The sequence below is a fragment of the Schistocerca gregaria genome, chromosome 7 (assembly GCF_023897955.1).
Source record: "Schistocerca gregaria isolate iqSchGreg1 chromosome 7, iqSchGreg1.2, whole genome shotgun sequence".
Taxonomy (NCBI): Eukaryota; Metazoa; Arthropoda; class Insecta; order Orthoptera; family Acrididae; genus Schistocerca; species Schistocerca gregaria.
In genome coordinates this window covers 98,327,119-98,343,409 of record NC_064926.1, presented here as the reverse complement: position 1 = coordinate 98,343,409, position 16,291 = coordinate 98,327,119, and the positions used below count along the sequence as shown (strand labels likewise).

General features: G+C 43.6%; 1 protein-coding gene across 1 annotated transcript in view; it reads right to left on the bottom strand.

Moving 5' to 3' along the window:
- Nucleotides 1-16,291, bottom strand: part of LOC126281793 (myrosinase 1-like) — a 150,958-nt gene that overhangs the window by 50,451 nt on the left and 84,216 nt on the right. Inside the window, exon 8 of the mRNA XM_049981005.1 lies at nucleotides 9,007-9,122. Coding sequence (XP_049836962.1) covers nucleotides 9,007-9,122 — 116 coding nt within the window. The remainder of the gene's footprint in view (nucleotides 1-9,006; nucleotides 9,123-16,291) is intronic.

The following is a 16,291-nucleotide window of genomic DNA, read 5'->3' as shown; positions in this document are numbered from 1 at the left end:
CTCCTACTTTTTAGTAGTTTATTTTCATTGTCGAACTGCAGAAGCCCGTACGAAGCAGAAATGTTTCTGTTTCTAACTTGAATCTGTTTCTTTTTCACCTGTCCACAAAGCTGTGATTACTAAAATCTCTCTTTGGATAGATGAATTAGAACATGGAATAGTTTGTGAAATCCAACAACGATGTACCTATAAGTAGTAATGTATGTTTGATCTTGAAGTTCCACTCTATTTTTGTTGGTCTTAAGGTGAGTTGCGATGTTGGTGCTCCTTCAGCATCTAACGCTCAACTTCGCACCACACTCAGCATTCTCACTGTCATTTAACAAATGAGGGTTCTTGCTACATCTACCGTTTAGCTTGCAGGTAATATTAAGATAAAAGTTATGTAAGTCACAGCCGCAAGCATTGGGAATGTTAAACTAAATTAGCACAACACACCGTTAGAAAAAAAAAAAAAAAAAACAGTTTTACAAGATCGCGACATCATCGAGTTTCCGGAAGAATCTATATTCAGTCTAAGGAAAAAAATACTAAGCACCACAAGGAATTATGCAAATGGGGTGGTTGGTTGGTTGGATGATAGACCAAACTACTTGGTCATCAGTCCCTTTGTCCTCGAACAGACAGTGATATATATATATGACTGTATATTAGACATAGCCTGCTGTGAAAAGCTCATGGCAAGAAAACACTGGGGTCTACGAATGGTCAACGATGGCGAAATAAGGGACACAAATAAAAAAGACAGACAGAGGAATAAAGGCAGGCAAGGTGCCCCATCTAAGGAGCAGCCCCCAAAAGCAGACTGCCATGAAGGGACATACATCCCCCAGCCCAGCCACTTACCAGAGGTACTCCAATCACTAATTGCTTAGGAAAGACTAAGAACACCGACATGGCAACAGATGCACCGAATTCTTAGTCTATCACCTGTAGATTGTTTGCTGAAGTCAGAGTGAACCATTCCATATTCTATGTTCCTAAAACTTAGCGTTGTAATACTGATAGGAAATCTGTCTCCAGGATACCGGCCTCAAGAGTCAGTTTACTGGCAGCCAGTTTGTCTAGGCTATCAGCGAGTTCATTTCCCAGGATCTCGACGTGGTCTGGGGTCCAGATGAAGGTTGAGCATCTTGACTAGCCATGACCAAAGGATGGCGACGGTAACACTGGTCGTCACTGTAAGCTGCTCAACAACTTACTGCCGATGATTAGGGACTCACCAGTGCAGAAATGGATATTCTCAAGAGCATGAGGGATGACTACCAACTCGGCACTAGAAACACTACAGGCATCCAGAAAAGCAGTGCAGTTCAGTGTGCCTCACATGGGTAACAAAGACCACATGACCAGTAACCATTGAGCCATCAGTATAGACTACTTCTGACCCTGGGATGCGCCAAGGATTGAGAAAAATTGGTGACGTAGGACCTCAGGAAGGACCGAGTCTTTTGAACCATGTCATAGGTCTAAGCAAATCTGTGGCCGAGCGATGCACAGTGAGAAAGTAAGTGCATGGGCCTGGAGGAGAGGTATAAGAGGAAACAACTGGAGTTCAGGGACGTGCGAGATGGATTTCTATGTTTGGAAAGAGTAGATGGAAGGTCAGATGATTATGGGAGCTGGAAACATGGGTATCAAAACTGACAAGCTGCTGTTGGCGCCTAATCCACAATGGAGGGACTCCAGCCTCCACGAGTAAGCTGATCATATGGCTTGTTCAAACACTCCTGTCGCAAGTCGAAGCCCACAGTGGTGTATCTGATCCAATATCCACAGTGCTGAGGGCAATGCAGTACTGTAAGCCAGACTCCCATAAAGAAGATGGGCTTTGTAAAACTGCAGAAGGGTAGTGCAATGTGCACCCCAGCATGAGCTGGCGAAGATGGGGAATCCACCTCGACCAAACATCAAAGACCAGTACTAAAAAGCGATAGGTCTCCACGACATTGAGTTGTGGGTGAATAGTACGACGTTGAAAGAAGTGCATCACTAGAGCCTTGGCGCCAGGAAATCGAAAGCCATGGGTGAGGAAACATGACTGCACCTTTCATATGGCGCCTTGTGGCTGACGTTCAGAGACGCCCACAGTAAAGAAAAGGCAAAAGTCGTCATCATACAAGGAGGGTGAAACTGAGGACCCCACAGCTGCTACTAGTCCACTGATGACTAAGTGAGGGATATCCAGTACAGAGCCTTGCTGGACCCCATTCTCTTATATATGTAGGCTACTGTGGGAAGCATAAACTCGAACCTGATGTTCTGGCTAAAAATCTGGAGCGGACCCTAGTGTCACCACTCACGTAATGTAGCAAGTATATGTTCTCGCCATGTGGCGTCATAAGCCTTTTGCAGGTCGAATAAATCGGCTATAAGGTGCTGATGTCGGGCAAAAGTTGTTTGCATGGTGGACTCCAGGTAAACCAGATATTCAGTAGTGGAACGGCTTTGGTGGAAACCACCCTGGGATGGAGACAGAAGACCTCGAGTCTGAAGGGGCCAATACAGCCGCTGGCTCACCATGTGTACGAGCAACTTACACAGAACATTGGTGAGACTAGTTGGTTGGAAGCTGTCCGTCTTTACCAGGTTTTAGCACTGGGACGATAACGCATTATGTGGCTCCAGGTGGCGTATAGTAAACAATAATTGCTTTTGTTCTACCTGCTGTTCTAGGGCATGAAAGACAACGTGAAAATTCTCAGATGCAGAAGCTCAAGCATAATGCAGAGCAAAATGTTCAGTGATGGCGTCTGGATCAGCGCAGGTAACAGCAGATACATCAGCAGGTGTCTGGTACCCGTAGACAAATCTAAAATTTACCCTAGGGGTGGGGGGTACATGGCCTGATGGTTCAAATGTGCTATTCACAGAATTCGTGTTTCCATCGTTTAATTAGGTGGCTGACCTGGGGTGGAGATGTTTAAACATAATGAGGTGCTCCATCAGTGGGTGCTGCTTATGACGCAGGAGAGACCACCTAAGATCTCAAATGGCCTCTGTGATATCTGATGCACAACAAGGTACTGTTCCGTTGGGAGGGGCCCAAGGAACAGAGGATCGCCAAATAAGCTGTATTATTGACTTCCTCATTAATATCTCCATGAGGCTGGGAGCATGGACGATAGCAGAGGCGAAGGAACCCCAGTCAGCAATGTTGAGAGTCCATTTACGAAGGCGTCCACAGGAGCGATGTTGACAGAGGCTGGGATCATTGACGATAGCAAAGGCGAAAGAACCCCAGCCGGCAATGTTGAGAGTCCATTTACGAAGGCGTCCACAAGAGCGATGTTGAGGGAGGGAGAGGAAGGTCAGGAAGTGGTCACTCTCCAGTTGATGGATGGAAGAAGACAAAGGCTGCAAATGGAAAGGGCAAGTTTCGAGCAAGTCCCATGCACCACAATGAAGTGGGTGGGTGTACCACTATTCGAGAGGAAAAGGTCACGTTGTGTCAGTAAATTTTCGACGTCTTTACCATGGACAGTGAATGCGGTTCCATCCCAAAAAGGGTTGTGGACGTTGAAATCACACAAGATTAGGAAAGGTGGGGAAGCTAAGAAATCAATGCAAACAATATGTTCTGAGACACATCACCATCAGGAGGGAGGTAAACATCCCAAATGATAATATCTAGATATGACCTTATCTGAACAGCCACAGCCTCAAAACAAAGAATTAGACAGGTAGGTGCCGAGTAATACTGTGGGGGACGGGAAAAACCCACTGTGGTTCAACAGCAACGTTAGGAAACTACTGCGAAAGCAGAGCTTCATTTCAAGTTTAAACGCAGCCAAAACCTCTCAGACAAACAGAAGCTAAACGATGTCAAAGTCAGCGTAAGGAGGGCTATACGTGAAGCGTTCAGTGAATTCGAAAGTAAAATTCTATGTACAGACTTGACAGAAAATCCTAGGAAATTCTGGTCTTACGTTAAATCAGGAAGTGGATCGAAACATCATATCCAGACACGATGGGATGATGATGGCATTGACGCAGAGGATGACACGTGTAAAGCTGAAATACTAAACACCTTTCTCCAAAGCTGTTTCACAGAGGAAGACCGTACTACAGTTCCTTCTCTAAATTCTCGCACGAACGAAAAAATGGCTGACATCGAAAGAAGTGTCCAAGGAATAGAAAAGCAACTGAAATAACTCAACAGAGGATGGTCCACTGGACCTGACGGGATACCAATTCGATTCTACACAGAACGCGAAAGAACTTGCCCCCTTTCTAACACCCGTGTACCGCAAGTCTCTAGAGGAACGGAAGGTTCCAAATGATTGGAAAAGAGCACAGGTAGTCCCAGTTTTCAAGAAGGGTCGTCGAGCAGATGCGCAAAACTATAGGCCTATATTCTGATATCGATGTGTTGTAGAATTTTAATACATGTTTTTTGCTCGCGTATATTGTCATTTCTGGAAACCCAGAATCTACTCTGTAGGAATCAACATGGATTCCGGAAACAGCAATCGTGTGAGACCCAACTCGCTTTATTTGTTCATGAGACCCAGAAAATACTAGATACAGGCTCCCAGGTAGATGCTATTTTCCTTGACTTCCGGAAGGCTTTCGATACAGTTCCGCACTGAAGCCTGATAAACAAAGTAAGAGCCTATGGAATATCAGACCAGCTGTGTGGCTGGATTGAAGAGTTTTTAGCAAACAGAACACAGCATGTTGTTCTCAATGGAGATACGTCTACAGACGTTAAAGTAACCTCTGGCGTGCCCCAGGGGAGTGTTATGGGACCATTGCTTTTCACAATATATATAAATGACCCAGTATATAGTGTCGGAAGTTCCATGCGGCTTTTCGCGGATGTTGCTGTAGTATACAGAGAAGTTGTAGCATTAAAAAATTGCAGCGAAATGCAGGAAGATCTGCAGCGCATAGGCACTTGGTGCACGGAGAGGTAACTGACCCTTAACATAGACAAATGTAATGTATTGCGAATACATAGAAAGGAGGATCCTTTATTGTAAGATTATATGATAGCGGAACAAACACTGGTAACAGTCACTTCTGTAAAATATATGGGAGTATGCATATGGAACGATTTAAAGTGGAATGGTCATATAAAATTAATTGTTGGTAAGGCGGGTACCAAGTTGAGATTCATTGGGAGAGACCTTAGAAAATGTAGTCCATCAACAAAGGAGGTGGCTTACAAAATACTCGTTCGACCTATACTGAGTATTGCTCATCAGTGTGGGATCCGTACCAGGTCGGGTTGACGGACGAGATAGAGAAGATCCAATGAAGAGCGGCACGTTTCGTCACAGGTTATTTAGTAAGCGTGATAGCGTTAAGGAGATGTTTAGCAAACTCAAGTGGCAGACTCTGCAAGAGAGGCGCTCTGCATCGCGGTGTAGCTTGCTGTCCAGGTTTCGAGAGGATGCGTTTCTGGATGAGGTATCGAATATATTACTTCATCCTACTTATACCTCCCGAGGAGATCACGAATGTAAAATTAGAGAGATTCGAGCGCGCATGGAGACTTTCCGGCAGTCATTCTTCCCGCGAACCAGACGTGACTAGAACACGAAAGGGAGGTAATGACAGTGGCACATAAAGTGCACTCCGCCACACGGTTGGGTGGCTTGCGGAGTATAAATGTAGATGTAGATGTAAGAGGTGTATTAAGAGGCGCAAGTTTTCTATAAAGGGTTTACGGAACATACGTGCAAACTCCACCCGATGCCCTGTCATAGGTCGCCCTACTCTTATAATATCCCAGGCATCCAAGAAGGGCCTTGGTCTACGTTGCTGGAACTAAATCATGTGACTGACAGTGCAGAAGTCAGGGGAAGTGCTTAAAAGATGCCGTAGCTCAGCCAGATGATGGAAAAAAACCAATAAATTCCGCTGTAGAATAATGTTGTCGATGTCCTGTTAGGACACGAAGGGATCAAGGTTAAGCCCAAGGGGCACTTGCTGCCACTGGTTGAGGGGTTACCAAAACACACAGGTTCTGGGTTCTGTTATGTGATGAGGCCAGGGGCCTCAGGGGCCGCCAGAACCTCTTCTTCGGCCATAGGAGTGGAACAGGCGGGATCTGGTGCTGTCAAGACCACTGGAATCTCCTTTTCCTTTGAGCTAGGAGCTGGCATTGCAACACAAAGACATCTGCCGAATTTCAAACACTTGAGGGGGGAGGGGGGGCACGTATAGTTTCACGCCACATTGGTATACCACCATCTTGACCTTTCCAGGAAAAGAACAGCCCTCAAAGGCCTACATGAAGGCACTGTTGGTAACCCTACAATTCTTTGCGCCCTACGTACACAAAGTACAAATTGAATATCCTGTTGCTCCAAGTCGGCACGTAGCTCGTCGTCAGATTGCAAGAGTAGGACTCGATGATAAATGGTGGCCTGAACCACATTTGGGCTATTATGGGGAGTGACAGTCCTGTCACCCAGCTTGTTACACGCGAGCAGCGCCTATCACTGGGCGGAGAATGTTGGCTTGATCAAAACTGACCCTCTTTTCATTTTAGAGGCGGTTGCCGCTTCCAGAAACTTGTCTTCTCCATTCTCCCCAAAGAATAAGAGCTTTGTTGTGAAGAAGGAATTCCCACCAGCCCTTGTGAGAACCAAGTAATGGAAGGAGTACTTTTCCACTTGCCACTTAGCCATTCATTCCTCCCATGGCGTAGGCAGGGGAAGGAAAATCTTAGGGGCATATCTCTCTACATTAAAAGAGGACTTTCCTTCCATTGAGATTGCTGGGGCCATATGGCCACCAGCGGGAGATAACTTCATCCACTTCATTTGCGGCTTGATTTGCGGTGCCACCCACTCCAAACAAGGGCTCTCTCCATGGACTTCATCCAGCCTCAGAAACACCCACTTGGCCAATAATCCGTTTTTCAGTTCCCATGTCCAAGTAACGATGTGCACATACTCCTTAGCATATATGGGAAGTTTTCAGCTCGAGCACCAACAGTGCGAACTCTGCATGGTCTGGGAAGCTACTACTGTGCAGATACTTGAGACCCCCCCCCCCCCCCCCTCCCACGGATGACAGGATGGCAACCATGCTGGGTTTTGGATATATTACTTTCTTAATGGGAAGCGTGCAAAGATTCAAAGGCACAAAGGTGGAGCATACACTCACTGTATTGGGCAACTCTCCCTGCACGATCCTCAGTTCTGGGGAATTTTGAAAATATATGGTAGTTCAAATTCAACAATGGAGATCATGTGTTTATTTAATGAAACGTTGTAGAGAATACTGGAAGGGGAAACTCGAATTCTAAACATAAACCAGATCCAAACAGGGTCTGTGGCAGGAAAACCTTTGGATAGATGGGGAAAGGAATAGTGGAATTATAACCTTGCAGTGTGGAAGAAAAGTAATAGTCCAAAAGCTGGAGCCCCGTGGTAAGCAAGCAAATACTCACAAAAGAATTAAAGCCCCATGGGAGGTACGTGAATTGGGCGGAAATCGGTAGATGTGATGTACAGACAAACAAATGGTTTCAGAAAAATTGGATTATTTATTTAACAGGAAGAGCTTCACAAATTGAGCAAGTCAGGAGAGCTTCTGTAAAGTTTGGAAGGTAGGAGACGAGGTACTGGCAGAAGTAAAGCTGTGAGTACCGGGCGTGAGTCGTGCTTCGGTAGCTCAGATGGTAGAGCACTTGCCCGCGAAAGGCAAAGGTCCCGAGTTCGAGTCTCGGTCGGGCACACAGTTTTAATCTGCCAGGAAGTTTCATATCAGCGCACACTCCGCTGCAGAGTGAAAATCTCATTCTGGAAGTCAATACTTGTTGGTTCATCTCTGACCCTTATGCAAGCAGCCTTGGCATTGACTGATAATACTGTTACGCGTCCTCCTGAGGGATATTCTGCCCAATTGGCAGGTTAGATTGTCAAAATCCAGAGCGGGTTTGAGGGCTCTGCCCATAGCACTCCGAAAGTTCTCAGTTTGAGAGAGACCCCGCGCCTTTGCAGGCAAAGGTAGGATTTAGCAAGCTCTAAGACAAGCAGTAGAAACACTCGCCGTATGTCGGCGGGCATTATCTTGTTAAAATGTAAACCTGGGATGGCTTGCAATGAACGGTAATAAAAATTACGTTAGGTGTGTGTGGGTGTGTGTGTTTGTACACTTGAGTGAATACGATCATGGGTATGTGTATATCATCCACACCGAAGAGTAAGCACCTGCAATATAACAGAACGTGTCATACAATGTACGCTTTATTCAAAACCTAGATACAGAAAATGATGTACATACCGGTGGCGAAATCGTTACAGAAATGAAAACTATTCACTTGACTAATTCCATATTTTCGTATACTATGGTCCAGAACGTAATTTTTCTGTTTATTTATTACCTTTAAGTCTGTTCTTTACAAGTTAAATGCAGGCTGTATTCATTATTACCGTACTCAAATTACTACTTCCAATAGCCAATATTGATGAAATCTGCTCGGGAACCCAGCAGAGTAATGCATTCGTTCTGAAGCGATGTTTTGACCGGTTTCTTGCGTGTTGTCTTCGCCTGAATGTGACGAATAAGAAACTTGTCATTCTTCAGTGAGCCATCCTGGAATTCTCGTCAAGTGATTGTAAGCAATGACGAAAAACCTAAGCTAACAGCCGCTACAGGACATTTCTTCGAACGCACATCCATTACTTAGGGATTTTAAGGAAGTTTGGAGGGACTATTTGCCTTCCGATGATAATGACACTATGATGATAATGACACTATGACAATGACACTCAGCGGAATATTCGGCATTATGAGCTCCATAGCGTGGAAGAACGAGAATCAGCATACTCCTTTCTCATCACAAACATAGTTTCCGTAGCCGCAAAAAACTAAAAAAATGTCCTACTACCTTTCTGCAGGACAACAGGCGTGTTGTATGTTAAAATATTGTATCATTTCCAAAGTCATTGTGAAAATGTGTTTTGTTCTGTTTACTGTGTTGTTCTTCAGTAGAAATAACACAAAATGGCCGTGTAGGTGGTATATACAGTTTTTTTTCCATACCTGCGTATCAACTAGGACGGTCCCCGTATCCCGAGTCATGGAAGGCGATATACCTTCCTCGCCGGATATCACGAATTTCGTGGCATAATGATTTATTCCGAAGAAGTCAGACGTTCCTGAAACACAAAGTCCTCATTAGGCACTGTAATATTGCTAAGATAGAAAAAAGATCAGATCACATTATTATCTTTGTGGTGAGTAGAGCCTGTAGAATTTCCGAGGTGTCAAGGTAAGAAATGAGGAAATAAGAGAATGGACACATTTTCATTATATATACAGCAGTTTAAGCAAACTGACCAAGTGGTATAATAGTTAGCAATTATTTACTAATAACGCCGAAGTGCCTGAATTGAATCATGGAAACTGCTTCACATTTTTTCCGTGATGGAAAGGTCTGGAGAAATCTATATCTCTGCGTCAACAATAAAACATTTTTTTCTGTCAGTGTTTTATTCCTCTACAGGTAGCTGACGTTAATAACAGGCTGTCGCGGCCTACCACAAATATATTTTCCGTGATCATCTGTTGTGCTCGCATTGCGAGATAACAGTGCTCGCTACTTTGAACTGCATCGTGAAGGCACCTAGTGGAGCAACCCGCTAAGACTGGGTAACCAATTCGTTGCAAAAACAGACATAATGTCTTATGGGATAACAGCAATCAGTGATTTTATAATGTTACTTAAAAACCATCTTGATTGCAATTTTTTTTATTCATATGACCGGTTTCGGTTCATTCAGAACCATATTCAGATCTGATATTTCAGTTACAGGAGTAACCCGTCCAAATCCAGCAATTTTCACATGCTACGTCACATCATGTGATGTAGAATGTGAAAATTGCTGGGTTTGGACGGGTTACTCCTGTAACTGAAATATTAGATCTCAAGATGGTTCTGAATGAACCGAAACCTGTCATAAGAATAAAAAAAGAATTGCAATTAAGACGGCTTTTAAGTAACATGTCTTACCGGATAATAATTTCCTTTACCGCAACGCAGTTGTTTACTGACTTCAAGTACATTTTGAGACTACTGCCAAACGACAGTATGCAGGAATGTACTCAGTCAACTGACCACTCGCAATAGCGTTACGTAGCAGCAGAGTCGTCATCTGTCACATCCACTGCGTTACGCTATGCAAACGCATCGTAGACATTCTTAAGACTAGTGGTTGCAGCACTTGGGAAACGTAATCACTCAATTTTTCATTGGCATGTATGAGAACCTCATCGTCAGAAGGTCCCACATTCGAAAAACTGAAAAATGTGATAACAGGTGGCAGCGTTACTTGAACCATTACCTATGTAATAGTAACTGTTATGTGTGTCAAAGAGTACCGTATCCGCTATATATTGCCCTTTAACACTTGCGATTCACGGCGGAGAGTACCTAAACCAGTCTTATTTCGTTTACGAAAAGTACCAAATCCCAGCAGCCAATCGTTGCTCTTCTTAGTAATGACGTCACACACAACACGGCCGACATTTTTTTACATGACATTGTATTATGTTCCAAGGACGTGTGTGAAATTGTTTTTTTGTGAGGTTCTTTTATTAAATTATGCAGTCTGGTATATCAGATGAATACTACCAATCACCAACGGAGACTGGAAATCCAAATAAAAGGTTGGCTACATGCCCCGAAAAAGTGGAACACAAATGTCGCGAAACAAAATGAGAATGAAAAAAGGCTAGTGTAGGGCCTCAAATGAGTTGTTAACGTGAGAATGGCTTCTGCAGTGCTGCACACTTGTCTCCAACTGAAATTCAGAATTTACATGACAGTTTCTTTAAAAATAAAGGTTCTGTTTCAGAAAAGAACTTCAGTTCCTCATCCATTGACCTAATTTCACCGGAGGAGCACAGATCCAATTAGGAAAATGGTAAAAGTGTCAACAGTCAAGATAGCGACGTCTGTAAAATACTTATATAAAGTAAAATCTGAGACTGGAATTGTAAATGTATGTCGAGATATATTTCTAAGTGTATCGAACACTGGTAGGTGAATGGACGAAAATTCTGTAAAAGCACAACAGCGGACGGGCGTTATTGGTCCAGTGAAGAGAGGTGGGTCTAGACTGAGGGCTGAAGTAACTTCAAAAATAGATTTCTTACCGCATTCAGTTATTAAAATGGAGAGAAAAGCGTTAAAGCCTAGGGGAAGCAGTGGGGACAAAATATGTTCCTGTAGACCTGCATATTCGAAAACTGTGGATGTTATTTTGTGAATAACGTGAACTCTGCATTACATTGCAAATTTAAAGGTTAGGACAACAAAGGTAAGGCTTTCGGGCTGGCTGAAAAAAAGATCTTTTTGGCAGAAGATTATGATTTCCTTTTTAAAGATACTAGAAAACTGCTTGTGTTATGTGTCGATTTTAAATGTTTCATCTGGCATGATCTGTCAGAAGTCTGTGTGCCGTTTTCAACACGAATAAATATAAGCGGAGCGGAGAGCTCTACTTTGAAGGCAGAAACAGGTCTGGTTGATCTGCACCCATTCTGCGCGGAAACATCTCATTGTGAACAAAAACGTCTAAAAAAGGTCAGTAAAATATATGCACATTATGGCAGAGATTAGGAAACTTTATGCTAAACGCCATGCACAACTTACAAAAAGGAGTGGCATAATTAAACTTCTTGCTGACTTGGGATATTAAGGAAGGGATTTGCACTTTTATAATGGAGCAATGAATGAAGGTAAAGGTACAGAGTTTCCCAATGATGTTAGTGACAATGAAGTGATTAATAAAGACAACCTGCAGCAGAGTAAAGCTGTCCTTTGTTTTGAAGCACGTTTACTTTTTTGTTAATTAATTGACACAGGAACGAAAGTTATGTACCGTAGATGTAGGGAAAAGATGTTGTGAAGACCTCAGTCCCCTTATGGATGGTAGACGTTAGTGGGTTACGTCCTTGTTGCCTGTTGTGCAGTAGGTCTTTAATACACTACTGGTCATTAAAACTGCTACACCAAGAAGATAATGAGCTACAGACGCGAAATTTAATCGACAGGAAGAACATGCTGATATGCAAATGATTAGCTTTTCAGAGCATTCACACAAGGTTGGCGCCGGTGGCGACACCTACAACGTGCTGACATTAGGAAAGTTTACAACCGATTTCTCATACACAAACAGCAGTTGACCGACCTTGCCTGGTGAAACGTCATTGTGATGCCTCGCGTAAAGAGTAGAAATGCCTACCGTCACGTTCCCGACTTTGATAAAGGTCGGATTGTAACCTATCGCGATTGCGGTTTATCGTATCGCGACATTGCTGCTCGCGTTGGTCGAGATGCAATGACTATTAGCAGAATATGGAATCGGTGGGTTCAGGAGGGTAATACGGAACGCCGTGCTGGATACCAACGGCCTCGTATCACTAGCAGTCGAGATGACAGGCATCTTATCCTCATGGCTGTAACGGATCGTGCAGCCACGTCTCGATCCCTGAGTCAACAGATGGAGACGTTTGCAAGACGACAACCATCTGCACGAACAGTTCGACGACGTTTGCAGTATCAGGAACTATCAGCTCGGAGACCATGGCTGCGGTTACCCTTGACGCTGCATCACAGACAGAAGAGCGTGCGATGGTGTGCTCAACGGCGAACCTGGGTGCACGAATGGCAAAACGTAATTTTTTTTGGATGAATCCAGGTCCTGTTTACAGCATCATGACAGTCGCATCCGTGTTTGGCGACATCGCGGTGAACGCACATTGGAAGCGTGTATTCGTCATCGCCATACTTGCGTAACATCCGGCTTGATGGTATGGGGTGCCATTGGTCAAACGTCTCGGTCTCCTCTTGTTCGCTTTGACGGCACTTTGAACAGTGGACGTTACATTTCACATGTGTTACGACCCGTGGCTCTACCCTTCATTCGAACCCTGCGAAACCCTACCTTTCAGCAGGATAATGCACGATCGCATGTTGCAGGCCCTGTACAGGCCTTTCTGGATACAGTAAATGTTCGACTACTGCCCTGGCCAGCACATTCTCCAGATGTTTCACCAACTGAAAACGTCTGGTCAATGGTTGCCGAGCAACTGGATCGTCACAATACACCAGTCACTACTCTTGATGAACTGTGGTATCGTGTTGAAGCTGCATGGGCAGCTCTACCTGTACACGCTGTCCAAGCTCTGTTTGACTCAATGCCCAGGCGTATCAAGGCCGTTAGTACGGCCAGAATTGGTTGTTCTGGGTACTGATTTCTCAGGATCTATGCAGCTAAGTTGCGTGAAAATGTAATCACATGTTAGTTCTATTATAATATATTTGTCCAATGAATACCCGTTTATCATCTGCATTTCTTCTTGGTGTAGCAATTTTAATGGCCAGAGTGTATTTTCTGCAGAAAGTGCCAGGGAATGCCATTTAGTTCACCGTCCAGTTTGGGTAAAGACGGAAATAGTGTGTACAATTCTTGGTGAAATAAAAATATTCTCACAAATTTTCTTTTGTAATATTTCTAAACATTTAGGCTAATAACATTTCAAAATAAGGCTGAAAAGTGTAAACTGCAGTACAAAACAATGCATATGACTCAGTCAACTATATTTTTCTGCTTGTAGTAACATAATGTATCTCCAGAACATCATTTGGCAAAGCTAACACAAATTTCTGCTAAAAGGTACCAAATACATTTTTATTTGGGCAATAACAATTAAACAAATAAAAATTTAACAGAGATACTTTGCCCAGTGTATCTCAAAATCTCTGTATATAACAACAAAACTACGAAACATATTCTTTTGTTACTGTGGTTTGCAAACATTTTCTGTCCCTCCCGTTAAATTATATTTTATGGATTTGGTACCTTTCGTAGATGAGCTTGTCGTACGTTCTCAACCATTTTGTGGTCGTTCGGGCACGGGAATTTCATATTAATACAAATAAACTGACATTTTGTTTGTCGCTCACTTTATCTTCTCAAGCCTACCTGTTAACGTAAGATGGAATATACGAGGTGTGTCTGAAAGGTACGGTGAATCCTCTCAGAAAATAAAGGAGACACAGTTACAAACAAAATACCTTTACTGCCCTCCAAAGTAATCACAGTCAGCTACAACATACTTCGGACATGAGCTGTGAGGCTGCAGGAAACTGTCAGCAGTTGCTTCCTGTGGCATCCCTCGAAGCACGCGGCTCACGTGCTGTTGCATACCCGCAGCGTCTCTGCGCATTCACCTCTCTGCTTGGGTTTGTATGAGGAAACGATGTAGAGACATACCGTAGGACAAATTAAGATACCTAACTTTAGTGTATCACATACAAGCCGTTATCTAATGAAACATTTGTTTCTGGATGTATGGATTATGAATCTTCTCTATAAAATTGCCCTACATACCATAAACGTTATTTCCCAGTTCGAGAAATATTCACAAGTAATCATTTCGGTCATGGTATGCATGGATCTACGACGTACTATTTACCCCGAACATCTGATGTGGAATTATTAGATACAGAGCAGAATAACAGAGCCTCCCATTCTAGATGAGTTGGCGACAGCAACTACCTAATGACATTACAATCGTATTTGCTCGAATTGATGGATGCAAGTTTTTGCTGGAAGGACACATTTCTTGCCGGGCCCGCGGCCTACAATAGGTCATAATATGTCAGTTTATAAGGCATTATTCCAGGGAAGCTGCAAATAGTTTAATTATTAGCTGTAGTTCGTTACTATAGGTTTATTTAGGTTATTGCATTAATGTCAAGTAAACATCTAGTTCGAACAGACGCCTATATTGCATCAGTGAGTTGACTGTCGAACCAAAAAGCATCAACGAGAATAAACTGTCAGTCTAGCTGTCAAAAGCATTTCGCAAAAGCCGGCCGCGGTGGCGAAGCGGTTCTGGCGCTTCAGTCCGGAACCGCGCGACTGCTACGGTCGCAGGTTCGAAGCCTGCCTCGGAAATGGATGTGTGTGATGTCCTTAGGTTAAATAGGTTAAGTAGTTCTAAGTTCTAGGGGCTGATGACCTCAGATGTTAAGTCCTATAGTGCTCATAGTCATTTCACAATAACATTCTACACAAATAGAGATTATGTGACTTAAACGGACTAAGGATCGACAGTTTACTCGCTGATGCAATATGGGCGCCTTTTCCAGTGAGATCAGCTCCGGAAGGCTTCCGCTTCGAATACGTTGTGCGTGAGCACAGTGCTTCGAACAATTTCACAAGAATCGCTTTCCAAGACTTCCCAGCAGCCTTACAACCGACGTCAGAAGCGTGTTCTAGTTGGCGGTAATGACTCTGAAGGCCATTGAAGGTATTTTGATTGTAAGGCTCCATTCATTTTCTTAGGCCATTCACCGACCTTTCCAAAGGCGCCTTGTATTTCTGAATCGTGGCTGGGATTTGTCAAGGGCGAATTTATTGAAAACAGATGCTGCATTCAAATGTGACGCCATGCCAGATGTGGAGGCTGACTCGGAGAGCAGCGTCAGCAGTAGATATGGGTAGTTCGCGAACGAACAGGTGCAAGGGAACGGTTCACCAACATGAACGAAAGGACCGAGGAACGAATTCCAAGGAACTATCGGTTCATAGTTCACTTCGGTCGCGGCGGTCTACTTATAGTTCCCGGGAACGAGGAACGATCGGTTCATAGTTCACTTCGGTCGCGGCGGTCTACCTATAGTTTCCAGGAACGAGGAACGATCGCTTCATAGTTCACCAGTTCACTTCGGTCATGGCGCTCACTTCGGCAGTTCTCGTTCCAGCCTCGATCTCCCAGTCTCGGTCTCCCTCGGCCTCACTCGTCGTTCTTCACATGACCACCTGTCTCAGTTCCACTGCCGACTGCTCCTACTTAGTTCAGTATCGAGTTGTTCGTTTCGTTTACTGGGCTCGCCTATTTGACATGTGTTCCAAACTGTTCTTGCACTTGGGTCTGGCTATTCAGCGTCCACGACCGGTAATCAGAAAGTATTTTATAGTTACGTAAATTACAGAAAAATTATGTTGTATGTAATAGGTACGTCTTTTCAGGTAACAAAAGGGCATATCAGCTCACTTCATTATATCAATGAACAGCAGAAAACATACTTATAACAAGGCAAGTTTTTTTGTTATTCATATATTTTTTGGTTTTATCGACTTGATTTAGCAGCTAACTTTCAATAATGTCCTTAATTTTTAGTGTAAGAAAATTCGTATAAGACGATTTTCGTGTATGTTTCATACACAAAACATTACATTTAGGAAGGCTCTAATTATTTTTAAGTTTGGTTGTTTCCAATTTGCATAACGACAGATTGCCATAAAATCGT